This window comes from Peromyscus eremicus, chromosome 1, assembly GCF_949786415.1.
Source record: "Peromyscus eremicus chromosome 1, PerEre_H2_v1, whole genome shotgun sequence".
Classification (NCBI taxonomy): Eukaryota; Metazoa; Chordata; class Mammalia; order Rodentia; family Cricetidae; genus Peromyscus; species Peromyscus eremicus.
Genome location: NC_081416.1, coordinates 146,458,629 through 146,478,564, shown reverse-complemented (window position 1 = coordinate 146,478,564; position 19,936 = coordinate 146,458,629). Strand labels below are relative to the sequence as shown.

Below are 19,936 nucleotides of genomic sequence, written 5' to 3'. Positions count from 1 at the left end.
ACAAGGAGGGGATGGGTCCCAGTATCCCATTCCAGAGCATACCTCCAGTAACCTAACTTTCCACTGAGCCCTACCTCTGAAGGTTTACCACCTCCCAGTAGCACCATAGATTGAGCATCAATATATGGACAATTCAGAATCCAAAATGTAGCAGGAGAGCTTTCTTCCATGATGAACAGTTAAGGAAAGTCAGGTGTGTTTTGAAGCTGCATTTGTTCATGTCACTGTTTACTGCCTGCTGTTCCCAAATGTTCTTCACATAGCTTCCTGTCTAGGTGAGGTGGCTTTCAGTCTGAGATTTGAGGTGTTTTATGTCACCTGCGGTCTCAGTGCTGCACAGGACTGTCGCATTTCAACTCCCTTCCTCACTGCCTGCTTTCCAAAGACAAGCTGAGAACATGGTGGATAACACCCCATGCTAGGTGCCCGCATTCTTCACTAGTGTGTGCTGGTGAACTGTAGTTGTTGCTGTTGACCTTCGACCCTAGTGCTACTATTAGTCTGAAAAAGATGTGTTGTGTTACACAGGAGAACTTTGATTTTGAGGGGAATTGTTATCATTTTTAGGAAAGTTTTAGCATCTTGGACTCTGGTATTTATCGGATCATCAGTAGTAGAAGAGGCAGTCAGTCCGATGAAGACTCTTCCTCCCTTCACAGTCAGACCTTCTCGGAAGATGAAAGACTTAAAGAATTTGCCTCACATCAGGAAGAAGAGCAGCCAGAGCAGGGCTGTGGTGCAAGCAGAAATGAAGGTGATGAGTATGTCTCTTGTTGATCACTGATGAGGAACAGTTGCTTTCTGTGAATTGACAGGATAATCTTATGCAGAGAGTTTCTGTCAGGTATGAGTTAAGTTTAGTACGTTAGAGACTAGTCACCTATAGATATGATGGTCACTAGAAACAGTGATGTGTAGGTTGTTTTTAATCTCTTGTTTTGACTAACATGGGTAAAGTGCCTAATTTGGATCATACATCAAAATGCTGGACAGGTTAAAACAGATCATTAGCCAAAATAATTAAGAATTTTTTTAACCCTCACTAACCACATTATTTTCCACCAGGAATGAAAGATAGCTCCAGTTTTGGGAGCCATTGCCTTCCCTTTTCAATGTTCCAGCATTCCTGTGACTGAACTGTTGAGAAGACATTAGTAGAAACTCTAAACTACCTTTGTGGCTTGTGGGGATACAGGGTTAGTAAGTTGGATAAAAGTACCTGGCTCAGTGTTTCATGTGGACCATCCATGCATCCCATAAACCTGTCTTCTGTGCTCATTTTTATCTGAGTCAGTTATAATTTTGGTATTGAATCCTTCATCTCCTTTGGTTTATTCATTTCTGAATTTGTTTAGCTTTGTAAAAACGTCCATGTGATTAGATGTTTGTTTCTCCCTGATTCTGTTTATTAGACAATGTTCCCCATGGTCCAGTGACGTCTGAGACAGAGAAGAGTGAAGCTTTTCTGCCCTTCAGCATCCCACTGCCGTTTCGTTCTCCGTCTCCTCTGGTGTCTCTCCAGGCTGTTAAAGACAGGTGAATGAACCAGTCGTGTCATTAATTCCATTTCTCATTTTGCTTCAGTTGTCACATGACACACTGAGAACGGAAAGATATTTTACATGTTAGAAAGGTCTCAAGTTATTTCTCTAATAACCTGTTAATATAAACTGCTGGTTTCTCCTTTTAACCTTGGGGGTACTAAGTGTTCCTCTTATTGCATAGCTGAGTATTTGTAGATGAGCCCCTACTTCCACCCTAGACATAGCAAAATTAAATATTTGCGCCTCACCCTGGTGCATGCTATAGTGTGTCCATGTGGAGGTAGAGGACAACTTTATCTCGTCAGTTCTTCCCTTCCCCTGTGTGGATTCTAGGGATTTAACTCATCTTGTCAGGCTTGGTGGCAGTGCCTTTAACTGCTCAGCCTCTCTCTGGCTTATTAGTCTTTTTTTTGTGTATGTGAAGATTTATCTACCTGTATTGATATATGTGAAGTTGTGTGAGTTTATGTACACTGTGTGTACAGATGCCTGTGGAGGCTAGACCATGTCAGATCCACTGGAACTGGAGTTACAAATGGTTGTGAGCCTTCATGTGGGTACTGGGAACTGAACCAGGTTCTCTAAAAGAGCATAAAGCACCTGTGCCTGCTGAGGTGTCTTGCTGGCCTACTAGTGATTCCTGATCCTTTCTCACTTAATGGGTTAATTTGGAGGATTTTTTCCCCCTTCTTGAGACATGTCCTCACTATGTTGCTCTAGCTGGCATGGAACTCTATTTGTAGACTGGGCTGACCTCAAACTCTCAGAGATTTACCTGCCTCTGCCTCCTGAGTACTGAGGTTAAAAGCACGCCATCACACCTGGGAGAATTGGAGATTTAAGAAAAAAATTTATTTATGTTTTATGTCTGAGTGCTCTGCATATATACCTGCAGGCCAGAAGAGGGCATCAGACATCAGATCCTATTATAGATGGCTGTGAGCCACCATGTAGGTGCTGGGAATCAAACTCAGGACCTCTGGAAGAGCACTCAGTGCTCTTAACCATTGAGCCATCTCTCCAGTTCCCAAATTGGAGGTTTTTGAGAATTCTTTCTAGTTTGTGTATGGAACCAATCTTGGCACCGAGAATGAGAGAGATGTATCTTCTGCCCAGCTAGTTGCCCTAGTCCTGCTGGGTACACATTCTTTTTGTAGAAGGTGCTACAAGCCGCAGGAAAATGTAATGGAACTCAGCTACTATCACAAAAGCTACTACTTGGAAAAGTCAAGGACTTTTCTGAAGGTCAAGCAATGGCTTAAGTGGTCTTGGTGATATTTTAGCTTTTGTATATATATTTAGCTGTTCCTACAATGACTTTCTTGTATGCTTCCAAGAACTTCTAACAGTGTATTTATCTAAAATACCTATCAAGCATCCAAGGCCAAACGATCTCCTGAAGTAAGTAAGGTAACACCCTTGTGGAAACGACACCTGTTCCCTAGGTCAGGTGGATAGCTTTATTTCTTGTGCAATCTGAGACCCTCCTTTTCTATTACTAACTTTATAGACCCCTAACTTCTTACCTAACCACTTCTAGGAATGTAGACTGAGCACATAGATCCCCTTCTTGATATACTAACGGATCATTAGCTTTCATTTGACCTCCTCCTTTACCTCTTCCATTTTTGGGTTGTAAAAGAAAGCCTGATGTCACTGACTGAGGAAAATTCTTACCTGCCTTTATGACCCCATAAGAATTCAAGCCTGGTGACCTGGTTCTGCAAGAGGATCGCTATTGCTTGGGTTTATAACTGGACACCTCAGGGACAGGAGAACTTAGAGTTATAAGGAGACATAAAGGACAAGATGGAAGATGAGGAAGAGCCAGATGGGAAAGTACTAGATGGGTAAGAATGAGATGAGAAGGACCTAGATGAGGCAGAATTAAGATGAGAGAATTAGGATAGAACTTAGAGAGGACAGCAGATAAATGTAGAGAGAAATCAGGCAAGAAAGGAGCTAGGCATGAGAACAGAACTGTAGATGTGTAGATAGGATTTTATCCCAGAGGAATAAAGTAGATGAACAAAGAGCTTGGTGTGCTTAGATTCTTTTCCCAAAAATAATTCTCGCCATTCGTAGTTTCTTTTCTGAGCACCTGGGAAGTATATTATTAAGGCTGGCCCTGTAATAATATACAAGAAGAAGGGTCTGTTCCTTGTTATTCTCTGACCAGGAAGTGGCTGATAATCACATGCTTAATTCACCTGAGTTGAAGGAGACATTGCATTGAAGAGACAGCTGGATGAGAGACCTTCCCTTTAGCATTGACTCACTAGCCTCATGACAGTTTTATAAACACAATGAATCACCTTATTGTAAGTTTTTATGAACCTCATGTGAAATGTGGTTGATTAGAGAAATTGTTATGAGCAATCTGTCTTGTTAAGCTCGGGCTGGTTTTGTAGTACTAATGGAAACAGAAACATCAGGAACCAGAGTTTTCACTCTTGACAGTGTTGATATATTTTCATGTTAGGTTTTTGTTATCTGACTTCCAGTGTTTCTACCTTTGTGCGTAAAACTACTGAGAAGATTGGCACCTTTCACACAAGCCCAGAGCTGAAAGAGACATTTGAATCTAAGGATGTTGACCAAGTACATGAAGAGGAAGTGAGTGCAGTTACCTGCCCTCTGGAGGAAGACACTGAGTAAGCCTGTGTCTGAGTCTGGAATCCTAGGGGAACTACCAGTGTGAAGAAGTCATAGATTGTACTGTGGGAGACCCTGTTTGTATGATACTGCCTACTGAAGATGGTTGTGTAGCTCAGAAACTGCAAATTCCATAGTTTACAAAGAATTAACTCTGTTGAGACAGACTTTGAGTTTCATCTCTCGTTCACCTTTCTCCCTCTCTGTTATCTTGTCACATTCCTGGACTGTCAGAGGAGTGTTAGATTAAGAGGAGATGACTGAGATCCAGGGCCTACCAACTCTTCTCACTAGCTTGTAACTTTATGTCATTAATGCTGTATGGTCTGTCAGTGCTAGGATGTGCCATTGTATAATGAATAAGACATTTGATGAAGATAATGGAATGAAAGACTCTTTAAGGCAATGTAACGTATGGCACACTTGCCATTTAACAAGCACTAGAAGTCTTGGTCCAAGAAAGCTTTGGTTGACCCTAACACATGTGAATAGGATTATTTCTTTTTCATGCTTTTCTAGGGAGAAAGAAATCAGTCAACTTCTTGAAGAAGACAGCCTTCAAGAACTCACAGCAGTGACAGCAGAAGCAATGTGAGTGGGGTGGCCTTTGGACAGCATCAGTAGTGGTCTTGACTGTCTAGGTCAGAGTAGCCTCATTTGCAATGGATGTTCAATAATCAGTAATGTACTACAGAGTCAGTGTTGTCTGTCTTGTTGGCTTGTTGGGAAAATTGTCATGTGAAGAACGCAAAAGCAACATTTATTCTAGATGAGTATGCTTTATCAGTTAGGTTTGTTTAAACTGAAATAATCTGTTTTTTAAGAATGAATGAGACTGTTCTGACATTCATCTGTTTTGTATAGGACCAAGTTGCTGGACCCTCTGGTTGTATTTGAACCCAAGTCACTAAGGACAGTTTTACGCGAGTGGCTTTCACAGTTAGAAAAAACGTTTGCCTTGAAGGACTTCGCTGGCGTCTCCAGTACCAGCAGTCTACCCATGAAATTGAACCTGGGTGTGCACGTCCTTACTGAGTCAGAAGACAGAGTATTAGGTGAAGACAGTGAAGAAGAAAAAGGGAATTCTTTAGGCATTGAAGAAACTGGTGGTCATATAGCCTGTGAATCTGTAAGCAGCTTTAGTGAGCCCTTGGGCGACCACTTTCGAGTATGTTCTCCGTACACCATAGCAAACAGTCTTCAGAAGGACCTGGTGGAGTTGACAACGCTGTGCTTGGAACTGAATGTGTTGACCTCTGTAACGGAAAGCAGAGGCGGACATGTGGACCGTGCTCTACAGCAGCTCTCTCCTGAGATCCTGGCTTGTCATTTCCTAAAGAAGTATTTTTTCCTCCTGGACTTGAAAAGAGCAAGGGAGAGTATCAAACTAAGTTACACCAACAACCCTTGTGTTTGGGACACTTTTGTTGAAGGACTGAAAGGTAATTATCAAGTACCAGTACCAAATGTAAGGTGTTTTATAATGTGGGGGCTTAACAAAAGATTTGAGTAGAAAACTTACCTCTGTTTAGGCCAGGCTATTTTCTATTCATTCCTTTTTTCTTTTCTTTTTTCTTTTCTTTTTTTCTTTTCCTCTCTCTCTCTCTCTCTCTCTCTCTCTCTCTCTCTCTCTCTCTCTCTCTCTCTTTTGAGACAAGGTTTCTTTGTGTAACGTTTTTGGCTGCTCTGGAACTTGCTTTGTAGATCAGGCTGGCTTGAACTCACAGAGATCTGCCTGCTTCTGCCTCCCAAGTGATGGGATTAAAGGTGTGCACCACCATGCCCAGCTATTCACTCTTTTTAAAAAGTATTTATTTGTTCTAGGACAGCCAGGGCTACACAGAGAAACCCTGTCTTGAAAAAAACAAACAAAAAACCCCAAAACAATGAAATTATTTGTATTTTTGTGTATGTATGTGTGCCTCTTTGTCTGTATGTATACCATATGTATGCAGTGCTTGAAGAAGCCAGAAGAGATTATCAGATCCCTTGGAGCAGGAGTCATAGGTGGTGGTGTACCTCTTGTAGGTGGATGGAAACCAAACCCATGTCCTCCTCAAGAGCAGCAAGTGCTTTTAACTACTGAGCCATCTCTCCAGCCCCTCCAGTCTTTTTAAATTTTTTTTTATTTGTGTGTGTGTGTGTGTATGTGTGTGTGTGTGTGTGTGTGTGTGTGTGTGCCTGCATACATGTTTGAGTGTATCATGGCACATTTTAGAGATCATAGAATAACTTTGGGGTTATCAATTCTTTCCTTCCACCATGCGGGTCCCCAGGTGTGAACTCAGGTGTCAGACTTGGTGGCATGCCATCTTTTTTTTTCTTTCTTTTTTCTTTATTAAGAAATTTTCTACTCACTCCACATACTATCCACAGATCCCCGCTCCTCTCTCCTCCCACCCCTCAGCCCTCTTTCCCAAGCCACCCCTTATCCCCACATCCCCCAAATCGAGGTCTCCCATGGGGAGTCAGCAGAGCCCAGCACACTGAGCCTAGGCAGGTCCACGCCCCTTCCCACTGCACTAAGGCTGTGCAAGGTGTCACACCACAGGCACCGGGTTCCAGAAGCCTGTCCATAGACCAGGGACAGATCCTGATCCCCCTGCCTGGGTGCCCTCCAAACAGTTCAAGCCAAACAACTGTCTTCCGTATCCAGAGGGCCTAGTCCAGTCCCATGGGGGCTCCACAGCCACTAGACCACAGTTCATGGGGTTCCACTAGTGTGGCCAGTCATCTCTGCACGTCCTCCCATCATGATCTTGATGTCCCTTGCCTGCAGTATCTCTCCTCTCTCTCATCAACTGGATTCCCGGAGTTCAGCCTGGTGCCTGGCCGTGGATCTCTGTATCTGCCTCCATCAGTCACTGGACAAAGGCTCTATGATGACAGCTAGGTTATTTGCTAGGCTGATCACTAGAGTAGACCAGTCCAGGAACCCTCTGGACCACTGCCAGCAGACCAATGTGGGGTCATCCTTGTGGATTCCTGAGAGCCTCCCCAGCACCCTGCCTCTTCCTATTCCCATGATGTCCTCATCTATCATGGTATCTTCCTCCCTGCCCTCCCACTCTGTCCCTGTTCCCACTTGACCCTCCCATTTCCCTATGTTCTCATCCCCCACTCCTCGCCCTCTGCCACCCCCCCACACCCAGTCCACTCATGTAGATCTCATCTACTTCTCCTTCACAGGGTCGTCCATGTGTCCCTCCTAGGGTCTTTCCCTGTTAGCTAGCCTCTCTGGAGTTGTGGGTTGCAATCTGGCCATCCCTTCCCTCACATTTAGTATCCACTTATGAGTGAGTACATACTATGTTTGTCCTTCTGAGTCTGGGTTACCTCACTCAAGATGATATTTTCTAGTTCCATCCATTTGCCTGCAAATTTCATGATATCATTGTTTTTTACTGCTGAGTAGTACTCCATTGTGTATATGTGCCATATTTTCTTTTATCCATTCTTCAGTTGAGGGGCATCTAGGTTGTTTCCAGGTTCTGGCTATTACGAATAATGCTGATATGAACATAGTTGAGCATGTATCCTTGTGGTAAGATTGAGCATTTCTTGGGTATATGCCCAAGGTGTGGTATAACTGGGTCTTGAGGAAGACTTACTCCCAATTTTCTGAGAAACCGCCATACTGATTTCCAGAGTGGTTGTACAAGTTTGCATTCCCACCACCAGTGGAGGAGTGTTCCCCTTGTGGCATGCTATCTTTTTCCACTGAGCCATCTCAGTGGTCCTGTATTCTACTCATTTAAGCTTTAATTGTTTTCAAATATTGACTTACTGTGTTACTCTATTATAAGGAATTTTATCTTTCTTCCTCCCTCCCTTTCTCTTTCTCTCGTTTTTTTTTTTTTTTTTTTTTGTTTTTTTTTTTTTGAGACAGGATTTCTCTGTGTAGCCTTGGCTGTCCCAGAGCATGCTCTGTAGACCAGGCTGGCCTCAAACTCTGCCTGCCTCTGCCTCCCAAGTGTTCAGGCTTGGTTGCAGCTCATGCTAGCTGCTGTCCATCTTTATAGACTTATATTCACATGTGTTGCTCTTTTCTCTGCTATATTACCCTGTTTTCCAAGTTTTTTTTTCCTTCAGAATTCTGCTTGAGTAACAGATGCCACATTGTCTCCAGCATCTGAAACATTCAATACAATATTTCTTCATTGCCCAGTCAGTTGCTATAGGTAGTAACATTCTTGCATATTATCTAACTTGAGGGTTTTTTGGCTTCCTAGAAAATGCATCTATAGTTATAATTCTGCTGCAGTTCACATATAAAGCTTAAAAGCACAGGTTGTGTTTTATGTGACATAAGCAAGATACTTCTTTTCAAATGGTTAGAATGTCTGACAGTGTTCCTAGCTTAAATTGTATCTTTTTCTTTGTTGTGTGATCATACTCAAACTTCCTCCCTAGAAATTGGCAGAAAAGTCTGTGAGTGCCCTGGTGCTTACTCTACCAGTGCAGGCTAGAGCATGCAGGGTGCAGCTGAATTCAGGGGGACCCAGCATGAAGCTTTCCTTGCTTCTCCAGCTCTATAAGTTCTTGTCTGACACGGACAAATGGGAAGCATTGTTGGGGCAAGTGCTTTCTTTTAAAGTAGAAGCTGAACATTGGCTTTTAGACAGGTGCCACCTGTCTGATAATATTCCAATTATGGAGGGTGTTTTTGTTGTTTTGTTTTTAATTAATTTTGGGGATCAGAGAGATGTTTCTGAGGGAAAAAGCACTTGCTATACAAGGCTGGAAGTGTGAGTTCCATCTCCAGAACTCACATTAAGATGAAAGGAGAGAACACTGTCCACATGGTTGTCTTCTTACCTCCACATACACGCTGTGGCATGCATTCCCACCCTATGCATGCAAACACATCATGCACACACACATTGATAATAAAGTTATTTTCTAGGTTGACATAGAAATAAGGGGTTTCATCATGACATTGTCATGTGTCATCATACTTTTTCTCACTCATTTTCTACTTTCTTTTCCTCTTCCCAGCTGATGCCTGTTCCCTCTAGTTCTCCTCTTCTGTTCATCCATGTAAGAGAATACATGGCATTTGTGTTTCTGAGTCTGGCTTATTTTGCTTAACATGATTTCCAGTTGCATCCATTTTCCCACAGATGTCACGATTTAATTTTCCTTTATGACCACATGAATTCCATCTTTAGTACACCACATTTTTTTATCCATTCATCTGCTGATGGACATACAGGCTCATTTGGTTTCTTAGCTGTTGTGAACACTGAAGCTACAACTTGGATGCATGTGGCTTGTGATACACACACACACACACACACACACACACACACACACATATGATACACAGCCCTATAAACTTATTTTTCAAGGATAATAGTGACATATATAGTCACTGTTTGTTCTTTTGTCCTCTGAAAATTTCAGTACATGAGTCTGAAGAGGAGGCTTAGAAGCTAAGTGCTAGTGCTTGATGCTCTTGCAGAGGACCTGAGTTTGATCCTGGCATTGACATCAGATAGCTTACAACTTCAGCTCCAGGGGATCCAATGCTCCCTTCTGACCTCTAGGTACCCCAGCACACACAAACCCAAAAATAAAAATTCTAGTAAGTTTTGTTTCCCAATTTGACTTAATGGTCTTGAAAAGTTGAGATTATATCCTGGTAGGTTTTGTTTTGTTTCGCAATGCTTAACAAATATTGGGGCCTCGCCCTAGCAGGTGACAGTTGAATCAACGTATCCAAGAATATTTGCAGCAAAGAGGTGGAGGGAAAGACTGTTTTCTGGGTTTTTTTTTTCCTTTCAGAAATGGCAAGTTCTAATCCTGCATACTCGGAGATGGAAGAAGGAGACCTGCCCACAGGGTTACAGTTACTGGATGGCTCGGTCCCTTCAGATAGTCCCTTGTTGATTGCATTTGCCACCCGGTAGGTTGTCCTGTTTGTTGTTTGTGAGACCCTAAACATCTGCAGTGTTTTTATGGCTTAGTATCTAAAGTTTGACTCACTTTGCATATTGTGCAGCTTCTTATTAGAATATTTACTTTTATTTCTAGGGAGTCCATAGTATAACAAATCTTACTATGGCATTGAAGTTGGAGACTGACGTGCTCTGTTTTCAAATGCAGATTGTATGATAGATTTGGGGAGTCTGCCCTTCGAGCCTTCATCAAGTTTTATCCATCCATCTCACCTTCGGACATCGCACAGCTTTGTCGTCATCATCCTGCTCAGTTTTTGGCCTATCTAGACAGTCTGGTGAAGTCAAGGCCTGAAGATCAGTGGTGAGAAGGCCTGTGTAGTCTCTGTTTTAGGTGGAGCATTGTTTCTATTGTATCCCATTCAGTTGTCACATTTTCACTGCCAGCTATCAGGAGGTTCAGGCACCTACTGTGGGAGATGAGGATTTGGGCAGTTTTATACCGCCCCAGCACACACTTTACCCCCCTTCTCCTGCACAGCGTACACCACAGATGCGCACATACCACACTTCACCTCCTGTCTGAGAGAGTCTCAGGTTCTCCGTGTAAAATTAAATCATCCATGCTGGAGAGATGGCTAAGCAGATAGGAGCACTTGCTGCTCTTGCAAGGGTCCCAGGTTCCATTCCCAGCATTTACATGACAACTCACAACAGTCTGTAACTGTAGTTATGGAGATCTGTGCATTTACATGCAGGCAACACACACACATAAAATAAAAATAAATAATCTTCAAAAAGCAAATAAATTCTTGACTCAGCAGGGGTTCAGCCAAAGCTGATTCTCCTCCTGCCAGTGATGCTTTTCCTTGCAGTAGCCCGGCTTTCAGGAGTGGATCTCTGTTCCTGCTTTTCTTTCAGGCCGGGCCATCATTTGTCCTCTCCATGACAGTAAACTCCTGATTAATGATAAGTCTGGAAGCTCTTCCTTTTCCATGTTTGCCACTCGGGACTTCCTCCTTCCCCACTCTCGTGCTCACACCCTCTTTCCTACCTCCCTGTCGCTTTTTCCTCATCGCCTTACAGCTTGCTCACTCATTTAGTGGACTGATAGTCTCACTAGCATCTAGCCGTTTGTGGTAGAGGAGCTTCCATGTTATCCTTTATCAAAGGTTTTCTTTACATCTACACACTTTGTTTTCCCTCATGAAGATCAATGTTATTTCTCCCCAACTTGTACTCAGGCCATCCTTCCTTGAGTTCCTTCTACAACCAGAATCTTTAAGACTTGACTGGCTGCTTTTGGCAGTGTCTCATGATGCTCCACCAAGCACAAGTACAGTAGATGATGAAGGATATCCCAGGTAAGCATTCCTCCTCTGTGAACCTTCCCTCAAAGTGGAACTGATATTTTCCCTTGTAGCGTCCAGGCTCACTTTAGGAACAGCAGTAGAAAAACTTAACCAAGTACTGGGAGTAACAAGATTGTGTATCCATGTACATTCTCATAGTTCTGAATACTGAGAGGTTACAGACCCTCTAAAAATCTCACAGTTTCTTTCAGAAAAATGCACATTCGTGTAAAAATTTGCACATAACTTCAAAGAATTAAACTGGCCTCCCTGCAGTTCTTTTGGAGACCCACAGTGAACCCTGGATTAGCCCATTTTAAAGGAAAAAAAAAAAAAAAAAACTGTGTGTGTGTGTGTATGTGTGTATTTTCTTTCAAAAATGTGTCAATTAATTTGTAAATGTGCCCTGAGGATTTGAAAAATAGAATCTGTGAAATGAACACTAGTACATGACTCGGAAACAGTCCTGTATTCTCCTCTAAGGGAAACCTTTTGAAAGCACTGCCTCTTGCCAAATGCCCATTTTATTTGATTTACTCCTCAGCAAAACCCTAGGAAGACAGCAGTGGCTGTGGGTGATGGAATCAAGGTATTAGGATTAAATCGAATTAAATCGATACAGTAGTAGCATTAAACTCAGTACCTGCATGCTATGCAGTCACTGAGTTACACCCCAGTCCCTATTTCTGTTTTGTTATTATTGTTGTTGTTTGTAACATGAATTTCTAAATGGTCTTAATAAATAAATAACACGGAGCCAGAAATTTGGATTAAAGTCTGAGAGAAAGATCTGAGGAATAGGGCAAACTGTGAGCTAACCTCACCTTGCCAAGTCGGCAGTTTTCAAAGAAAGCTTCTTCCTGTATACTTACGTTTATATGTTTCTGTTCTGTTCTCTTATTGGCTCTTTTAGCCCAGCTACATCACTTCCTCTTCCTACACAGCTCTGTCACTTTCTGTCTGTCTGTACAGACCTCCAGACCTCTGTGGCTAGTACTGGGATTAAAGGCGTGTGTCACCACACCTGCCTCCGGTCCCTAGTGTGGCCTTGAACACACCAGATCCTGCCTGCTAAGTGATAGGATTAGGGCATGTGCTACAGCTCCCTGACTTCTTTGTTTACTTATAATGGCTGGCCTTTTTCCTCTGATCTCTAGGCAAGCTTTATTTATTAAAGCACAAATAAAATATTACTACATTTCAGCACAAATAAAATATCATCACAGTTGTTGTTTTTTTATTTTGAAATGAGCAAGTTATAAGAAAAGGAGCTATTTTTAATTTTTTAAAAAGCAAGATAGAAATATTTGGTAACTATAATAATGGTATATGCTTCAACTGTAGTCTCCCTATTAGATGACTACAAAGTACTTTCTAGAGTTTATTTCCTATCTAATTATCTTTACTTTTTCATTTCATAGGCCACATTCACACTTGCTTTCCTGGGGTTATAGTCAGTTGATCCTTCTTCTGATTAAACTTCCTGCAGACTTTACAACCAAAGAGAAAATGACTGACATCTGTAAGTCCTATGGGTAAGTGAGGATGTTTACATATGCTGGTCTGGAGGTTGAGATCCACAAATAAGCTTCTAGTCAAGGTCCTGCATTGGTGTGCTTTATTATGCAAGGATTCAATATGATACTTAAACATCAATGCACTTTTTTTAACGCTATAGTTTTTACTTTCTGTGAATGGCCACTTTGCATACATGAATGTCTGCACTACAGAGGTCAGAAGAGGACATCAGGACTTGCTGGGACTGGAGTTATAGACAGTTGTGAGCCACCATGTGGGTGCTAAGTGGAACCCAGGTCGTCAGCAAGAGCAGCCAACGATCTTTTTTTTTTTTTTTTGTTTTGAGACAGAGTTTCTCTGTGTAACTTTGCACCTTTCCTGGAACTTGCTTTGTAGACCAGGCTGGCCTCGAACTCACAGAGATCTGCCTGCCTCTTCCTCCCTAGTGCTGGGATTAAAGGTGTGCACCATCACTGCCTGGCTCAGCCAGTGATCTTAACTCCTGAGCCATCTCTCCAGCCCTGTGTTCTAAGTGATAGTAATCATTATCTTCCTTTGAAATTTTATTCCTGTATTGTAAGGAGAGAATGGCCCATGTGAGTTCTTTGTATTCCTTCTGCCCAGTTGCTAGAGCCAGTTCTCAGGCCATTACATATTGTTTCCACACCATTTAGAATAGATAAAAGATTTGCAAATGGGGGAGATCAGAGTAGGTTTTCTGGTGAAGGGCTCTGGAGGAAGGGAGATTGGGAGTCAGCCCTGAAGGCTGTAGAGTGGGGAGGGTCTGCTGAGAGAGGCAGCAGGAGGATGAAAAACTGACACCACTGATGAGAGGGTCAGTCACTGTCTGGTGATCTTGACTTCTGCTCCACCTGAAACAGTGTCTTTTAGAGGGACCTTTGTCTTTCTTTTCCCTTAGAGGGAAGTCATGCAATGGCAACTATGTGGTACTTATTTATTCATTGATAATGAAGGATGAGACTGGTGGCAGGTGGTGAGATCATGAGATACTCTTTTGGACTTAAATAATAAATAGTAGTTTGTTTTATTTTTAATTTAATTTTGAGGAGGGGGCAGGTGCATGCATGTCGTCTGTGTGGAGGTCAGAGAACAGTCTTCTAGAGTTTGTTCTCTTTGCCCTACGGGTCCCGGGGATAGAACTTGGGTTGTCAAGGTTGGCAGCAATGCTGTAACCTGCTGAACTATCTCTGGCCCTCTTTTAGACTCTCCTGAGATGATTCCTAGTGTCATCCACGAGAAAGGAAATTCTATAGGAAGAGATTGTGTGAATTATTACAGGTTGAGGGGTTGGTGATTAGGGAGCCCACCAAGGAGAAAGTCCATGGAATGAGATTTGGAGACAAGCATTCTGTTTTTGTATTGAATGGTAAAACTTAAAAGGAGGGCCTAACAATATGGTTCAGGGGTTAAGAGCACTGGCTTTTCTTCCAGAGGATCCAGGTTTAATTCTCAGCGCAACCATCTGTAGCTCCAATTCCAGTGGATCTGACATCCTCTTCCAGCCTCCCAAGGCACCAGACTCACATGTGGTACATATATGTATACATGCAGGCAAAGCAGCCATATACATAAAGTAAATAAAATTAAAAAACGAAACTACTTGCAAAGTACATAAGCTTTATTTATTAAGTGCACTAGATCAAAGCTCTGGAGTAGAAGTTTGTGTGATAATGGAAATATTCTACTGCACTGCCCCCTAGCCACTAGCCACATGCAATCACCAATTTTTAACTACAAAACTGATTTTTAGGGACTAGAGAGGTGGCTCAGTGATTAGGAACACTTGTTGCTCTTGCTAAGGATCTAGGTTCAATTCCTAGCATCTACATGAAGATTCACAACTGATGTAATTCTAGTTCCAGGGGATCTGATGCCCTCTTCTGGCCTTTGGGGACACCAGGCTTGTACATTATGCACATATATGTAGACAAACACATATACAAAATATAAAAATAAATCTTGGGCTGGGCTGGGGTGGTGCACACCTTTAATCCCAGTACTTGGGAGGCAGAGGGAGGTGGATCTTTGTGAGTTTGAGACCAGGTCTACACAGTGAGTTCTAGACACTCAGGGCTACACAGAGAAACCCTATCTTAAAACAAAACAAAAAAACCAACAAAGCAATAAATAAATGAATAAATACATATTTAAGTAAATCTTGGGATTGGGAAGGTGGCTGAGGGGTGAAGAGTACTTTCTAGAGGACCCAGGTTCAGTTCTCAGCACTCACATGGCAGCTCTATATAACTCCAGTTCCAGGGAATCCATTACCTATTTCTGGGCTTGTTGGACAACAGGCATACATTTGATACACAGACATTCATGTAGGCAAAATACCCATATCCGTAAAAAATTTAAAGTTCCTTTAAATAAATAAATCTTTTAAAAAAGACTTAACACTAGCTGGTGGTAGTGCATGCCTTTAATCCCAGCACTTAGGAAGCAGAGGTAGGCAGAATTTGAGTTCAAGGCCAAACTGGTCTACAGAGGGAGTTCCAGGATAGCCAGGCCTACACAGTGAAACTGTTTTGAAAAAATCCAAAAAAAGAAAGAAAAAGAAAAAAGAAAAGGATTGTCTTAACAACAGCAAATTACCTCTGAGTTTTAATTTTTATTTACTTTGACCTTAAGCTTTAATGACCACATGTGGCTAATATGGTCAAGGCAGTTCATACACATCCACTGCACTTACTCCTTTTATCAACTTTGTTCCCTTTAAGTTTCTGGCCTGGATATCTGACACTCTGTCTGGAGCTGGAGAGGAGGAGGGAGGCCTTCACCAACATTGTGTATCTGAATGACATAAGCCTGATGGAAGGGGACAATGGTATGTAAATTCCAAATATAACTCCTCATTGTGGTGTTCTGGAAGTCTCTCCTCACTTTTCAGTAAGCAAATTTGAACATTTTAGAGGTTGTCTACGTAGTTTAGATAACTGTTAAAATTGTGGGGGCCTTGCCTAGTCTTTGGTATATTATGGCTTTGTTTCTATTTAACAACTGCTTACCGTTTTAAGCACTATACTCCATGTTTTTACATGCTGTTGTAAGTGAGATAACTCTTGGGACAGATAGTCTCAGAACTGGACATATGCCTTTCATTCGTGCCCATTTTAAAGCTCTTTCTGTTCAGCAGCTAGAATGAGTCTTAAAAAAAAAAAGAAAAAGAAAAAGAGGGCTGGCAAGATGGCTGAGCAGGGAAGAGCACTTGGTGTTCTTGCAGAAGGCCAGAGTGGTTTCCATCACCCCATGTTGGGTGGATCATACTTGCCTATAATCCTAGTTCCATGGACTTTAACACCCTTTTCTGGCTTCTGTGGACACCTGCACACATGCTCTCATGTACACGCGCGCGCGCACACACACACACACACACACACACACACACACACACACACACAAAACAGTAAAATAAATCTTAGAAACAGCTGAGCGATGTAGCTTCCTCCCTGAAAGCCCTTGCATGGACTCATATACAGTATATACTGGTAAGTGTTCCCGTGGGCCTGACCTATCGTCTTATCCTCACTGCATACTCTTACCTTTATGCACTGTAGCTTTTTAGATATCCCCTGAACTCAGCAGGTTCTTTGCTGGGTCCCATCATCTTCCATGTCTCCTGGGTCAGAAATGCAGTCCTCTCCCCTCCCCGTTTGCCCCTGCTCCAAGTTTAGATGTCATGCAGGCTGCATGCACGTGCCCTCCTGCCTGTCTCATTCTTTAGCTTTTGTTTGGATGTTGCTTCCACGTTAGAACCTCTCTCAGATCCTCTGAACCACGCCTGCAGTTCTATAGTTCCTTATTATTTTCCTTCATATACCTAACATGATTCATAAGTAGTGATTTGTTCATCTATGTAAGCCTTTATAACCTGATTGCTGCAGGAGTGTGGAGGTTGATTCTGTTTTGTTCCTTGTTGCATATCCAGGAAGCTTGAGGATGATTTTAATTCTGTGTGTTCGGAAGGTTTGTGCTGAAGTGAGGAGACTCTGTTCTTGAATGTCTTTGTTTGGTCTTAAGTGTTCTTACAGTTCTCACGTTTCATGTATGGAGCCTGTATGCCCTGTGTTTCTGCGTGCAGGGTGGATCCCTGAGACCTTGGAGGAATGGAAGCTTCTCCTACATCTACTACAGAACAAGAGCACGAGGCCAACTCCTCAGGAGTCACTGAATGGGAGCCTCAGTGATGGGCCTGCCCCCATCAATGTGGAGAATGTGGCACTCTTGTTAGCTAAGGCCATGGGCCCAGATCGGGCTTGGTCACTGCTACAGGAATGTGGTCTAGCCCATGAGTTGTCGGCAAAGTTTACCAGAACCTGTGACATCCTGAGGATCGCTGAAAGAAGACAGAGGTAATGCCAGCCTGCCATACACTGTCTGTGGTGCCTGCACATGTAGGCTTGCACAGACTTTCAGCAGTAGGTAGATGGGAGTGCAGAGATCATGTAGTCTCAACCCCTCACTAGCACACGAGGAGACTGATACACATTTGCTGATTATGGTGTAAATGAAGAGCCAAAGTAAAATTTTACTCATCAGCATGATCAAGGTACTCTTCAGCTTAGTGTGAGTACCCCACTACCATGCATCCTCAGTTCTCTAAGAATGGTATTGATACAGGTCTGTGAGCTTCCTGCCTAGTAGGCCAAGGCAGGAGAACCATGAGTTCAAAGACACAGGGGATTTGGTGAAATCCCATCTCAAAAGTGAAAAGAGGTGGGGCATGTGGCTCAGTGTCAGAGCATTTATTTATCATGCATGAAGCCCTGAATTCAATATCCAGTTTAAAACACAAAGCAAAACTATTTACTTAAATATTACACACACACACACACACACACACACACACACACACACACACACACACTTATTTTACTCAAGTTTTTCTTTTTCTATTTGTGGTAAAATAGATGTTGTAGAAAAAAAACAAAACAACAACAACAACAAACCATAGGCAAGTGTGATGGCACACACCTGTAATCTCAGCTCTGGGGAGGCTGAGACAGGAGGATCAGCAGTTCAAGGCCAGCCTGGACTGTATAGCATTAACTACCTGTCTTTAAAAAAAGGAAAAGAAAAGAAAAAGAAAGCAAATGCATGTGAAATTTGCTGTCTAGAGCATTTAGTGATCCAGTGTGTGCAGGTTGCTGTGCAGCCAGTTTCTAGTCTATTTTCCTCTGAATTGATGGGCCAGAGCTATTAAACAGGCCTTCATTCCCATACCCCTGACAACCATCATTTGACTTTCTGTGGAGTTGGAGCATCCCAGATGCCTCATCAAAGTACAATGATAACAATATAGGTTGAGTATCCCATAGCTAATAGACCTGGGAACGGAAGTATTCCAGGTTTCGAGGTTTTAGATTTGAGAAGAGCTTCTCAACTGGTCGTGATGCTGAATGAATATTTGTGCTTACCAGCTTTGAAATCATCCTTAGAGAAATAGCTAAGTCTATTGCCCATTTTAGAGTCAGGTTGCTAGTTTAGCTGTGGAATTCCACATATTCTAAATATCTAGATGCCTCTTACCAGGTAGGATTTGCATGTACTTTCTCCCATTCCAGATTGCTTGTTCATTTTGTTGATCGCTTTCTTTTTTCCCAATACTGGGCATTGAACCTGAGACCTCATCTATACCTGGCAACATTCCAGTTCCCGAATGATGATGTTCCCAGCCCACTCTGCTGGTTCCAGCCTGTGTCTTTTATCACAGTGTTTTGAGTCCTCTTTAGTCTTTAGAGTTTTTGTTTTGCTATTAAGAATGAACTAGAACAACTGAATTTGCTTGTTCCTTCTGTGGAATTTCAGAGCGCTGATACAAGCCATGCTTGAGAAGTGTGACCGGTTCCTCTGGTCACAGCAGGCCTAGTGGGAGATCTGTCGGGACATGGTATCATTCTGACCAAGTGGAATCCTGCTCCGGAACCTTCAGAGGACTTTGCCACAGAAGGAAAAGGGATACCCCAAACCATGCCAGGAACAGAACCTGCCATGCTGCTGCAGCTGCTCTTGCCACCATCTCCACCTTGGCACTTGGCTCTTGTGCTCTATGACCTCAGTTTGTCAACCAAAGTCGTCTCTTGGGAGAAGTTGGTCATGGTTCCGTGGCCCGAGCATGGGACTGCTCACTGCCATGTGGTGTTCAGTGTGTACACAGTGGTGTTTGTGATGTTAGTGCATCAGAGAATCGTTTTCTACTGTGGCAGATCTTTTGGGGGTAGACGCTTTGCTCCATGAGGACAGATAATATTGTGAACTGGAGTTTAGTACTATTTACACTTGTCTGAGGCCATCTAGAAATTACCGAGTTAAGACTTAGAACAATGACATTGTTTAAAGAGTATTACCCAAAAGAGTCATGCACTTTTTTTCTTTTCCTGTCTTTTTTTGGAAACAGGGTCTTACTTTGTAACTCTAGTTAGCCTGGAACATACTAGAACAGGTCGACCAGGCTGGCCTAGACCTTTGAGATCTGCCTTCCTTTCTCTGCCTTCTAAGTGTTGGGATTAAAGGTGTGTGCCACCCCCCCCCACTTTTAAAAATTATTTTTAAAGAGCTGTGGTAAGAGAAGTCAAGCACTAATGTCAGTTATAACAAATGATGGTGTTATTTAAGTCATGTTACTAGATTGTTATTTGTGAGCCTTTACTTTATGTTGTATTGGTAATAAATGATGAAGGTTTTGTTTGAGCAGAACGTGGACATGAGATTGATTTCTGAGCAGTTTGCAGGAACATCTTGGGTAAATCCAGTGTGGAATGGTGTTAGACATACTGAATAAGTGACCTCTTTCTTTCCCCCCATTTACACCAAGCCAGAGAAGCACACATTCTGTCGTACCTACCCATGAGGTGGATATGATCTGCCCTGGTAGACTGAAGTAGTTGTCAGGGAAACAAGGCAGCACCTGGGTTTGGGGTGTGTTGGCTGACGCTAAATGTGAGAC

At 42.6% G+C, this 19,936-nt stretch overlaps 1 protein-coding gene across 1 annotated transcript in view; it reads left to right on the top strand.

Annotated features, from left to right (window-relative positions):
• Positions 1–19,188, top strand: part of Hps5 (HPS5 biogenesis of lysosomal organelles complex 2 subunit 2) — a 43,508-nt gene extending 24,320 nt beyond the window's left edge. Inside the window, exons 12-23 of the mRNA XM_059273994.1 lie at positions 568–754; positions 1,413–1,536; positions 4,049–4,198; positions 4,719–4,790; positions 5,064–5,641; positions 9,987–10,107; positions 10,308–10,463; positions 11,344–11,463; positions 12,873–12,986; positions 15,711–15,817; positions 17,072–17,342; positions 18,799–19,188. Of these exons, the coding sequence (XP_059129977.1) occupies positions 568–754; positions 1,413–1,536; positions 4,049–4,198; positions 4,719–4,790; positions 5,064–5,641; positions 9,987–10,107; positions 10,308–10,463; positions 11,344–11,463; positions 12,873–12,986; positions 15,711–15,817; positions 17,072–17,342; positions 18,799–18,859 (2,061 nt within the window). The 3' untranslated portion in view covers positions 18,860–19,188. The remainder of the gene's footprint in view (positions 1–567; positions 755–1,412; positions 1,537–4,048; positions 4,199–4,718; positions 4,791–5,063; positions 5,642–9,986; positions 10,108–10,307; positions 10,464–11,343; positions 11,464–12,872; positions 12,987–15,710; positions 15,818–17,071; positions 17,343–18,798) is intronic.
• Positions 19,189–19,936: the final 748 nt, after the last annotated feature.